The sequence below is a fragment of the Mercenaria mercenaria genome, chromosome 2 (genome assembly GCF_021730395.1).
Source record: "Mercenaria mercenaria strain notata chromosome 2, MADL_Memer_1, whole genome shotgun sequence".
Lineage (NCBI taxonomy): Eukaryota > Metazoa > Mollusca > Bivalvia > Venerida > Veneridae > Mercenaria > Mercenaria mercenaria.
The window spans coordinates 21,644,275-21,657,739 of NC_069362.1; the positions used below are offsets into that span (position 1 = coordinate 21,644,275).

General features: G+C 33.3%; 1 protein-coding gene and 1 long non-coding RNA gene across 4 annotated transcripts; one reads left to right on the top strand and one right to left on the bottom strand.

Annotated features, from left to right (window-relative positions):
- Window positions 1-290: 290 nt before the first annotated feature.
- Window positions 291-6,476, bottom strand: LOC123562024 (uncharacterized). Its single transcript, XM_053524783.1, has 3 exons — window positions 6,430-6,476; window positions 1,657-1,832; window positions 291-926 (listed from the first exon to the last, which is right to left on the bottom strand). The coding sequence occupies exons 1-3, from the start codon at window positions 6,474-6,476 to the stop codon at window positions 409-411; spliced, it is 741 nt and encodes a 246-aa protein (XP_053380758.1). The 3' UTR covers window positions 291-408.
- Window positions 6,477-7,233: 757 nt separating this feature from the next.
- Window positions 7,234-10,609, top strand: LOC123563477 (uncharacterized). 3 transcript variants are annotated; one of them, XR_006688822.2, is made up of 4 exons: window positions 7,234-7,252; window positions 8,120-8,231; window positions 8,744-8,875; window positions 9,594-10,609. It is a non-coding gene; the product is annotated as an uncharacterized LOC123563477 (long non-coding RNA). The 3 variants fall into 3 exon arrangements; XR_006688821.2 differs by lacking the exon at window positions 7,234-7,252 and adding an exon at window positions 7,627-7,645; XR_006688820.2 differs by lacking the exon at window positions 7,234-7,252 and having other exon boundaries at window positions 8,101-8,231.
- The last annotated feature ends 2,856 nt before the right edge of the window (window positions 10,610-13,465 follow it).

Genomic DNA, 13,465 nt, shown 5'->3' on the forward strand with positions numbered 1-13,465 from the left:
TCTTAACTTGTCTGGCCCTGACCGAAGAAGGGCAAAATAGGGGCTATAAAGATGATGATGATTTCATAAATCTGGTTATCCCGGCATGTATATCAGCAGTGTAAGTTGACATAGGGCCCGGCTGGGAAAAGAGGGGTCTAATTTAGAGGGGTCTTATTCTTTTTTTATTAGTGGTCCGATTTCAAAAATTCAAAGTTTTTTTTTGTGGTAATATGTGCCGGTATGACACGTTTTTGTACTGTATTTTAGTGTATCTCTTTTGGTTAAAAAGTTTTTAAACACTGTTTCCTTTTTATTAAACTTTGCATATATATGTACAGAAAAGCTCTAGGGCTTTATAAATTTGTCCATGTGGACTTAACAATTTTAACATGATTTGTGTCGAGAGTCTATACCCTCTCCCCAGGGTTAATCATCTTTTTTACATAATGTGCAGTAACACAATTCTGGTACTTGTAGGCAATCATTTTCTATGTATTTAACATTCAATCTGTCTTTACTTATTTTCTTGATGCATGGTAGTGTGTTGCTCATAACTGTTACTACTGGTTCTCTGAATATTTTTACTTTCGATCTGTACTTTGTGCTGTTCATCAGTCCATTTTTTATCATCTCTATAATTTCATAATTAATGTGTTCCTGGCTACTTCTTACTAAATCAAATACTACATATTCTTGATCGTGGTACATATAAGCTATATCACATGTTTTTCCATTTTGGAAACTTATTGCACCCCTGTTGGCTACTAAGTATTTTGTTAACCATGTTTTTCCGTTGTTCCCTTGTTGGTCATATATCCAGTTTATAGTCCTCGTGTCCTTGCGGCTGTGTTGGAATTCGAGTTCATGCAGGAGATTTCTCTGCCATACCTTAAGCTCAACGGCATCTTCCTTGAAGTCCTCCTTAAGCCTCTTAAGGGATCGTGCTGAAATATATAAAGTTTTTGTTGATAATATTGTAGTTGACGTTAAGCTGTACGTTATACTATCAAGGTGGGGCATAAAATGTGTAAACGATGACTGTTCGATGGGATTCTTTCTCTCGCTGCACAAGCGTCGAGTTCCCTCACTAGCTTAACATGTAGGGTGTATACATTGTTAATATGTACATTATACATTAATAGTTGGGATAAGACACAGGTTGAATAATCATATTAAATGTGATATCAACTTTTAAATTACTGATTTATTTCGAGGTCTGAACTGTATGCCCGAATCGGATTCGAACCCCGTACTCGTATCTCACTTGCCAACTAAATTTGTTCCATAAACCCCGGCTTAGGAAGGCGGTGCCCGTTACAAAAGTTTGGGGAGCCGCTGCATCTGAAATGCAGGTTTGAAATGTACCAAGAGAACATAATGAAGACCTAGTCACTGATGTAGTTATTCTGAGTTTTGTTGAAAAACCGTCCCACCAAACAGCTCTTGTCAGAGCCTAGATTGTTTTGAGAATTATGATACAAATTATACGACGTGTTTCACTTTCAGTGCTCTCCCCCAATAAAAACCCCTTGTAAAATAATCAAACCATCAAAAGGAGAGCTAACAATAATGTAACTATGTCTAAATAATATCACTGTATTAGTAAATAATTAATCTTTATATATAAGAAGCATATAGTGCTGTAAAACTTAAAATACGCTGTTTCATTCTCACCTTTCTGCCATTGTCGGCCAAATTGTTGTTCCTCATGCACCACCTGGGAAAAAGGTGCAAGGAGAACATGTTCTGCACTCTGCACCAGTGCACTTGATTTATGTTCTACTTGTCTGGTACACACTGAACCTGCACTGAGCACCAAATCAAGCGCGCATGTATGTGAACAGACTTGTCTAAAAGTAGCAATATAACAGATTTATAAACGTAATAGTTACACTAATGTCATAAATATAAATCAATTCTTTCTCAAAGATACATAAAATTGCCTTAATATGTGTAAAGTGTAGTTTGAGCAAAGTGAAAACTGATAAATTTACTGATTTAATATGAACGTTTGTGAATGACAGGGGAATAACTTATTGACTGGAACTCGAGTAAACATTAAGATGTTTTATCTTTTATCTCACAGCATATTTAACAGCATGTAACTGATATTATACACTTATAATTAAATGACATTGGCCGGCCTGAACAGCTAAATCTATATCTGCATTGCCCGAATGCTAATATAGGTTAACCACGTAAAAACGTAATTGCCGTTTTATGAATCGTATAATATATGATGTGCCTAGACATAATAATGATTATTCGATTGTTTGAATCTGTTAATAACAAATTTTTCAGCTCCTTGCTAAATTATCCAATACTGATCTGTTTATTGAGCTTAGACGATGAAAGAGAGACAACTGTGTATAGCGTTGATCTTAATAACAAGGGAAGATAACAGTATCGATTTTTTATCCAATTCTTCAGTATGCACAACGACACAGGGTAAAAATTAAGTCAAAAATGATGTCACACATCCCTTGCGGACCAATAACCAGTAATAATGCCCGCACCCGCTTCCGTTTATTTTGCCTGAGTTACAGAACTTTGTCCTTTGCAGTTTTGTTACTATCTACAGTAAGTTATATAATAAGGAAAAATACATCAGCTTTCACTACAGCAACACGACAAATACGATTAATTAGAGATGGCTGGAATGTATTTATCGAGTTTCGTGTTTTCGCCCGCCAATACGAAAACACGACAAATACATTATTTGTCGAGTTTTTGTGTTTTCGCCCCGCAAACACAAAACACGACAAAAAACATTCCAGCCATCTCCAATAAATCGTAGAGTTATTCTGAAGACAGTGGCAAAGGGTATGAGAAGCATTTTTCTTTCTATTCGAACGAACCGTCAATATTCATATTCACTATAGCAGCTTTCAGAGATTTGAGATTTTTAGACAGTAGATAAATATGTCAAATGTTCATTTATCGTTTTAAGAATACGAAGTGTATGTATAATTGGAAAAAAATAATTACGTTTAAGGATGTAGGAGTGAATTTTTTCTTACGGTCAGAATTTTTTCATGCTCTGTGAGCTTGAAGAACATTAGTTTCTAAGACAAACAAGAGAAGAAAAAACACAGGTCACCGAACACGTTTTATTTTTATAGGGCATTTTCTTCACCCAGTGTTTGAGCATTTCAGAATTTTTGTAAAACTGTAAAAATGGTGGTTATTATAAAACATATAATATCCCATTTAATGGTAAAGGGATTTCATGTCTTACAGGTTAATATGAATACAAGGTGATATCAGTATTATATAAGCATAAAAGTCACGAACAAATCTCTTTCATTTTTACATGTTGACATAATTACCCCACCCACTTTATTTTCAATGGAAAAATTTTTTTTAGATCTGCAAAAAAAATTCTGACGGTAAGATTTTCAAAATATTTTGCAGCTTTAATGACATACAAAAATGCTTCAAAATGGACAGAAAGAATGTTGGGGTCACCGTGCATCTAAGAGATTTATTAAGAAAAAACTGTTAAAAGCTGGTGAATTTTTATATTTTTTGTTCTTTTTGTTTTAATCTATATTTTCTAGATAAAATAAAGTGCTATCTTGAAGAGTTTTATTTCAGTTATAGCTTATTGTTATATGTATCATTCAGGAAAATATCAAAACCAAACCTGATCTACTTTCATAGATATTTGAAATTACCTACCCCTACCCCATTGTAAATCTTACGTCAAATTTAGGCAAATGCCAGCCAAAAATAAGGGTGAAAAATTTTTTTTTGCAAAAAGTAGAATCTATTTTGTTAAATGGTACAGTATTAGCCATATTTTAATAATTTAACGTTAATTTTTTGAAAAACTTTTGTTAGAAAGCAATATTCGAAGAAACATTTTTCAAAATGGCGGATATTCTGAAAAAAAAAACGCTCGTACATCCTTCAGCGACGGCCCGTGGAAGATGCACTATTCGAATGAGCTCCGTCGATAAATAAGGACTTTGATTTTATTGTTATAATATTATTAAATATCCACACCATGCATAAATTTGCCATGCAATTTTATAATAATGTTTATTTCCTTCGTAAGTGTATATATTAGCTAACAGCTTACTCGCCACTTTCGTACTTGCAATATCTTCACTGTTTTTTTTTTACATATAAATCAGATGTCCATGAAAATGCACATAGCCTAAATAAATCAAATGCAACGGTTAAAGTACAAATCATATGTATATTTTAAATATGTTAGTTTCTTATCTTAAAAGTCTAAAATACTCACAAATTTTAATTAGCTGCCACAACCATGACTCTTGTACCCAACGCCTAAACCTGCATATAGAACAGCACACTTTAAATCCATTTCAAGAATTAAGAATATTTTACGTCTGTACACTACACAGAATATGTGGCACTTATCAAGAATCTTACTTTCACATTTTTGCTTGTACTTTTAAAAAAAATATTACTCTTAAAAAGTCTATATCATTAAATTCTTCTTAAATGACCTAATAAGATCATTTTAAGCGTTTATGTCTTTCATTCCTCACGTGTAATCCTGTTATGAATAAATGGTTATCCCGTTATGAATAAATGGTCAAGCAAGCACATGCGGCTGCTTCGATTACACTTAGCGACACGCTTCTCTGAATGACATAATCTGACCTATTTTTAACCTTGTAATGGTGTTTGAATACCTATAAATAGTTTCCTCAATTAAAACAATGTCAATGTGTTGCCCTCGTATTTGCGTGACTATACGTAATGTTTTCTTTGAAATCTTGTATTTATCTCATGTTTTTGTATTTATACAAACTGAGAACTTATTGAATAAAACTTGAAACTCGAAACTGTAATACAGAGTAGAGTTATCAAAATAAAAAGAAACTGTCAAAAACACAAACATTATCAGATTTGGTCATTATCAAAAAATTCTTATTATTCTAGCAAGAAATTGCTTTGATACATTATGAGAAAATACATAAAATGTAGGAGAAAGGTAAAAAGGCAAGATTAATAAGTTCCATATTCGATTTTCGTCAGTCCATATTTTGTTGTATATACGTATAATATAGGTCAATCTCTCTCCTTAAACATATATTTTCTGGTTGTTTTGACATACTTTTTGTATGGAGTTATGTTTTGTTCAGTTCAGTAATTGTTGTGGGCATGTCTAACGGAAGAGGCCAAAACGAAAACATTAAAATTCGACAAATATATAATACGGTATTTCTCGTGTTTTCTTGTCGTCGGGGCGAAGTCGCGACAACAAGATAGCACAACAAATATAGAGCGCCAACACGACATATTCAAAGCCGCCAACACGAAAACTCGGCGAATAAATATGTCGTGTTTTCGTGTAAAATGTGTCGTGAGTTCGTGTTTGCATCTCGCCAACACGTCAACACGACATGGCAGAAATCAGCCACCATAGTAACTGTTACATTTCCAAATGATTAATCGAAATCATGACTGGAAAAATTATAAAATATATTTTGTATGAATCAACGAAAGTAAAACCGTTTATAATGAAATGACGAAAATTTGGTGGAAATAATCCCAACTCCACCATTTTGATCTCGGGCATTTCGATTGTTTCTTCGAATCAATTGGTTATTATTCCTTAACATTGCCTAGTCTTAATTGACCAATGATACTACATTTCAAGTCAATGCAAGGATTTAATGTTTTCTCTCTCTTACTTTAGACGCTGACAAATTTCGGTAAGTATTCACCAAACTTTCTCGGCGCATTGTTAATATAAAGTAAACTATTCGCTTCCGATAATCTTTATCATATTTTTTTTAATATATGGTAACAGTGCCTGCCAATCATTGACCTTATGTTCAACGTTATAAAAAAGATATACATTATTCTACCACGATCCGATTCATTTTCCTATTAAACAAAGAAGGCTGAAAACAGTGATTTATCATACAATAATTCATTTTTCTTACGTCACAATTATTACGTCATGGCGTCAAACGGCATAGCGGCGCGCTGGAAAAGAAACCCATTGAAAACGGACAAATATTTAATGAATTTCGTCAAGGATGTACTTCATCATTGGTAACGTGTTAGAATCGAAATAATATATCTCATTTAGTGATTTGCTCTTGAATAAAATCATTGTTTTTCGTTAAGATGCGTATTATTATATAATTCCTTCGCATCTGAACTCCAAACAATGATTTATTCAGTGACAAATCACTAAATGAGATATATTATTTCTTAAATATTTACACGTCAAGGGCTATTTTTTCTGATAACTTGCAGTTAGATTCAAACCAAGCTAGTTGATCACCTGTAAATAAAGACTACTGACTTGTATAAGAATGCGGGTCTATGGTGGGCCTCTGATGAGCTTAATTCTTACATAAATCATTCACAGTGATGTCACAAACGCACCATGCACGTCACGCATCCCGTGGCAAAACTTGTTTGATGCTTATTTGTAAATACTAGAAAGAGGCTTACGTGATATTGCCATGTTGGCGGATAAGAACTTTCTGTTCTTTATTCATAATGGTTGTTATATATAGCTTTCCGGTTTACTGACCAAAGGCAAGCTATTGACGATATTTGCTGATGAATTTTATTGTCGTATAAGTTCGAAGATAAAACATGAAAAAAAACCACCTTACAGGCATATATGTATGTAATATATAAGTTATTCGAACCATTCTAGCTGATTATTTCCAAAACAGACCAACAGCTCCCGTGAAGGTAAAGTTAGGTTTCATTTGTAATCTCTGAGACAGAAAAGGATATTCAATTCAACACAAAAACGTAAGCACTAAATATGAATATAAAAGTTCCTGACTGGCAACACTCGTTAATTAAAACTGTTTTCATTAACTTCACATGTGAACGTGAGAAATGAAACCTTTAAATGGAAAACTTAAACATGGAAAGTATGATTAACGATCTAAATTGTTTCATCACATGCCAAACTTGTACTATTGGCAGTAACTAATTTCAGCATTTTCTAATACATGTGCCGCAACACTTTATCAGCATGTGAATAGAGTATACAATATTAATTGGTTTTACACAACAGTCATTAATACTTGCAAGTTTTACCTTTAGGTTATGAATTTACCACAAAAATACACTTGACATTTCAAATTAAATTTAAAAAAAAAAGAACGAAAACAACACGAGAAGGACACGTTTTAAGGAAACAAGACAGAGTACTAGTCACAACATGGTACTTAGAACTGTAAACAACATGAATATTAACAGCATAGATGCGTAATTCAGCAAAACAAGGACGATGCGCAATTTGGCTAGAAATATGGTAAATTCAGAACTATTCGCAAGGCATTTATTTATGCTATACAAAATTTTAAGCTTCTTGCAAATATAAATTCTTGTGTGATGTCTGCTGAACAATAGATTTACAGCTAAGAAAATGCTGCGATACTTTTTTTTTGGAAATAGATTTTAGTTTTGCGTGCTTTGTTGGCAAATAAAACACGGTTTTTCGTTCAGATGCGTCGTAACTAATCACTCGGGCCCAAGGCCTAAAGCACGCAAAACTAAAATCTATTTCCATTCTAACACATTCGAATTACACCAGGAATGGATACTAATCTGGAATCCATTATTTGGGCGTTAATGGACGGAGAAAACCGGAATAGCCAAACGTAGGTCATTTTGCGAAACGTGTTTAAATCGACAAGACAATACGGTAAAATCCTTCTTTGTTTTTATAAAAAATAAATCTTAAGAGTTAGAATTTATGCTAACCATGACCATGAAAGTTCTAACAGTGTATAGTATACACTACCTCACAAGAAATAAACTGACAAATTGATATTTTTATAAATCACCTGAATCACGTATGCTTTTGAATAAATGCATCGTTGCATGTTGACAGTTGATTTGGTTTTCTTGAGGATAGAAAATAACAAAATCAGAATCTCTAAATACAGTTTATTTTATATATTTGCAAGCATGCCAAACATATTATAAATACATACTGGTTTAAATCAACGAATTGCCCGGAAAAAGCACATTTCAGTGTTATCTAGAGGCAAAATACGATTGCAGCAATTTTGTACAGTAAACATACTAATAAATTATTTTGTTAAGAAAAGTTGAAATTAATCGTCTGTTTGCACGAGTCTGGCATTGTATCTGATTGTGAACATTTCATTTCAAGGTCTGAATCCTGTCCAGATATCTATATAAGCGGGGATGATACTATCATAAGCTAAAGGAAGGAGTGTTAACACATATCACACGTGGATATTTATTGTTTTCGCCATAATAAGGTAACATTTTGAATCTATATATTTCATAAGGCTCGCGTTTACTTGCTTTAAAAACAGAATCTGTTATAGAAACGTCAATGAGAACACAGAATTCATATTCTTGTTATTCTGTGTTATTTACATAAACATTGACTTATGTATAGAACAACTATTTTTTTGTTTATGTGTTTGTTTGTCAAGTTTACTTATCGCCGTTTTCCAACAGTATTTTAGTTATGTTATAGCAAGCAGTAAATCAAACAGGTGTTGCCGTATTCTATACCAGTACTTACCTGTTCTCTGCAAGTAACTGCCAACTTATTCAGATAAATCAAAGGTGGAGGACGAATGATTTCAGACACAATCATCACGGAGAACATATGCCTCCTTTCCCTATTTAGCTAAGCGAACTTCTAACAGTATCAGTCGGTAACGTATTTTTTATACAAGATAATAATATGAAATTATTTATACAAATTACAAAAGAAATGTTACGGATGGCATGTTAGTCATGTGAGAAGATTCTTTTACAGGTAGATGATGATGACGTCAGTTATGCTTGTTATTATTCTTGTTGCTCTTGCCACGGCATTGCCATCACCATCACAAGATGATCATGGGTCCAGTTGTCATGCACCGGTACATAGCTTTGGAGATGAGTGCTAGTATGTATCAGATCTGCGTTTATATTTAGATTAAAAGGAGATTTTTTTAAAAGAATACGCAAACGGGTACAAAACATTTATTTTATTTTCAAACGGAGGATGCAGAGAATGCACCCGAGTAGAATCACTTACCTCTGGTAAGCTCTCATAAAAAGAATTTTGCACCGAAATTGAGATTTCGAACCGAAAGCGAAAAGGGACAAGTGTTTCAAAACCGGTGACCTTATCAATAGTTTGAGAAGTAATTGTAATCGTAATAAAAGTTATAATAATAGTAACCTTTATAATAATTTGTTAACATGTATCATTGACATCAACATTCTAATTATTGACAGTGAGATTTTATGTACTAAAACGTTTTCTAAAGGCCAAACGTCAATTATTACAATAAGAATACCATTTTTAAAGCAAGTTGCTGTATCGTAGTAAACAAGGCGAAATGGATCACGAGCTTTTAAAAAACTGGCAAAACAATATTTCTTATACCGTTTCTGCATAATATTGTAACAAAAACTAGCTCAAAGCTTTTTTTTACACAAATTCCATTAATTGTTATAGATACCTGTAATTATTTTACTCAGAATGTTTTCAATGCCTGTGCTTAATATTGCGATATATCATTCCACACTGTATGAGCATTTATCAGAGTTGTTTTTACTTCAAACTACCCGTACGTACAAAATGAATTTCTGATTGATATTTCAATCTATTTTTCTAGTTCTAGTACGAAAGTACAACGAGCTCCAGGGGAAACGCTAAAGTACCATATAACTGCGGCTGCAAGCGTCGAGATATGCTGCAAAGTGGAAACATGCTTGACATCATCTTGCACAATGAAGGATATTGGTTGTGGACATCATTCACTGGAGTCCGAATCTCTTCCATGGGAAGGCGAACACACACTTGATACACCAAAAGTGGAATGCAAAACTACTGGTGTCCATGCTGTCTATTACAGTTTTACGACATCTCATTAAATTGTAAAATACTTATCTACAGAGACATGTTATAAAATGTTACCTAAAATACGAAAAAAATATATTTAGCCATTTTTAGAAATTCGATAACGCGGAAGAAGATATCTCTTTATATGGTCATATGTATATAGGATGTAATTATTTTTGGGAAATGAACTTCAAAATGAACACAAAAAGCACATCCTCTGTGTTAAGAGTCAGCAGATTTGATGTCATCATAAAGATTTAAGAAAGAAATTTTTAGAAAAAAGATAGGCCGAGGAAATTTGGGAAATAGACATTACTACAGACGCATTTTATCTCACAAGACAGCAATTTTCAATCTTTTCAATTAAATTATTCAGTCCTCTTTGTGTAAACTGAAAGTTCACATTTGTGGTGTATAAATATCAATAGATAATGATAAAACGGACTTCATATAGTTCAGCACATTAGGTTTAATTATATCTGTAGAATTCGATTGAACCCCAATTCATCTTGATAAACTGTAAAAAGAATATTAGACATTAAAAATTGGACAGCGTAGTTGAGATTTTTTTTCAGGACTTTGTTTAAAAAAGTGTATCCAAATATTATAACTGAGTATACCATATTTTTGATGACATTTCCGCATATATAAAATTTCTAATTCTGTAAATTTTAATAAATTGTCTTTACTGTTGTAGATTTACCTATCTTTATAATTAAGTCAGATAAATTGGATATGTTCATGTACCTAATTTTAAGATATTTTGATTAAAGAGAACCACAAACTAGACTAACGTGAATGTTTTTATGCATCCGTTTTATTGACATAAATGAACTGACAATTTAACATTTTTAAAACAAATATAAACGAAAATTCAGTAAGCAAACAGAATGATGCTGTCGTTTTCTCATTGCTAAGTTGGATAATCATAAAACAATAAAAAGTCGCTCCTTTCTTGGACCAAGTGGTTGTATTACTCGTATTTTTACAATCAATCCTGTTGAATCAGGGAATCTAGTTCACGTGCCTGTATAATTCAGATAGATTGCACCATACAGCCGTGCTAGGGGAAGTCAGATATACTGCACAGATCTTTACCTATATTAGTAAACAGACTCAATCTAACCGAGTATGCCGTCAGTTTGCTTCGTTCCATTATATGCGTCCAAAGTATCTCTAATAGGTTCTGTTGTTGAATAAGGGGACTCCGTGGCCGAGTGGTTAAGGCCGCTAACTTCAAATCAATTGCCCCTAAAACGATGTGGGTTCGAGCCTCACTCGGGGCGTTTAATTCTTCATGTGAGAAAGCCATCAAACTGGCCTACGGAAAGACATGTGTCCGCTCGTGATGAAATAATGCACGGACGGGCACCTGGGGGCCTTCCTCCACCATCAATGCTGGAAAATTGCCATATGACATAAAATTGTGTCGGTGCGACGTTTAATCAAACAAAATAAATAGATAAATGATGTTGAATAAAGGTTGAAATCCGCTAGAAAAAATAATGAAACTGCTTAGACCTAGAATTACTATCAAATACAAACGTTCTCCCGAGAGTTGTCTACAAGATGCAAAAAAGATATCAGCAATGAAATTTAATAAAAGCCAGCATTAAATGGCATCGGGACTTTTTCAGTCATAGAAAGTGAAAATTTAGTGGTACATAGCCTGTCTGTCATTTCACGACTAAAATAAATGGCTCCTGCGTTGGTCCCTCTAGAATAGGTAGGTCTAAACACGGGTTTGTAAGAACGTCATTTGAAATATGGCATGCAAAAGTCCTTCGAGCAGGAAACATCTGATAAAAATCTATTACTTTAAATTTACTAAACTTTTGAAGCAGGAATATGTCAACACATCAGCAAAACTAGTCAAACCTGTGTTAAAGACCACCTCTGAACAGAGACCACCTGGCTTTAAAGACCACATGTTTGGTATCCCATTTTAATATTTACAGTGTATCTTACCATGTGAATAAAGACCACCTCCCAACAAAGACCACATTTTGGCTCTCCCAAGGGTGGTCTTTAAAGACAGATTTGACTGTACAAAAATAATTATATACAATAACTTTCCTATTCTTGATTTCCCACAGTTTCAACGGACTTTCCTGACGCCCCTGCTGTTCAGAGAGTTTTCTCTCCGCGCCAACGCCACTTATGCTTCTTAAATCTCGTGTTTGCGCTTGGAATTGTCGCCATGAAAAGACGAAATGGCACATATCAGCCACCATTTTATTGCATGCTGATGAAAACAAATATATTAAGAAGGTATATAACATGATGTATGAAGATATTATCTTGTATCCAAATAAGAAAAATTGGTGTTCTTTATCAAGAGATTTATTGATATCTTTGGGCTTTCATGATGCATGGCTTATTCAGTCTGTTGGCGATGAGAAAATGTTTTTAAATTTAATAAAACAGAAAATTACCGATCAATTCATTCTACATTGGCAAGCTCGTTTAAATGAATCTTCGAGAGCTCTGTGTTACAGAAATATTGCTGTGTTTAAATTTAAACCGTACTTAGATATCTTAAATGTATCAAAATATCGTATAAATTTTTCACGTCTTCGATTATCTTCGCATAGACTTTGCATTGAAACTGGTAGGTGGAACCAACCAAATAGTACTCCGGTCAATGAACGAAAATGTATAATCTGTAACTGTTTGGAAGATGAATATCACTTCGATATTGAATGTGTTTCATATAATGATCTAAGAAAAAAGTTTATCCCAGGAGTATTTTGGAAAAGACCTAGTATGTATAAATTTGTACAACTTATAAACTCAGAAGATGCCAAACTCGTAAAAAATCTCGCATGTTACATCGAAAAAGCTTTTCAAATAAGAGGTAGCTTACTATATTTACCATAGTGAATACATTTAGATAGTATTTTTTATCATACATCTATTTCAAAAGTAATAAATTCCATCTTTGTATTTGTTGGGAATTTGTTTATAGAATTGAGTATCTAGGTCGTGTTAGAATGTAGTGCCACATCATCCAAACGGATTTCCCATCTGTCAACCTTGTCATTTCGTTTTTCGGACAGGATGGGTGGAACGATGGTACAGATCTTGTTTAAATTTATTTTTCTGTTTGTGTTATAGGTTTGACATATTTCATCCAAGATATATATGATAGAGCATTCAATATTATTCTGAGAAAATCATGAAACGATAGTAGTATTAGAAATACCGATTTTGAAACAATTTAACCGCCCCTGACCCCTTGTCCCTATTCTATAAGTGGACTTTAACCTTGCCCTAAACTTAAAATACTAACTTAGTACCCTTGATACCCTTAAAATCTTTTAAATCTTTAGTTAAACCGAATGAAAACCTTTGGTTTAACCAAAAAAAAAAGATTTAGTCTTTGGTCCGGACTGACCAATGCCGGACAATTTAAAATCCACAGGTTTTAAACCCAGTTAAAACCGACTAAAAAGTTTTAAATACATATGATATAGATGAGTTTACAGAATAAAATATATTGTTTGAAAGAAAGAAGATTTACTGATAATATAAATCCTCATTATGTTACAACAAAAAACGGGAGAAAAATGATAAGGGCTACTTGTTCATCTTGTGGAAAAATGGAATCAAAGTTTGTTAAAAGTACAGGGGGTAATTTAGATA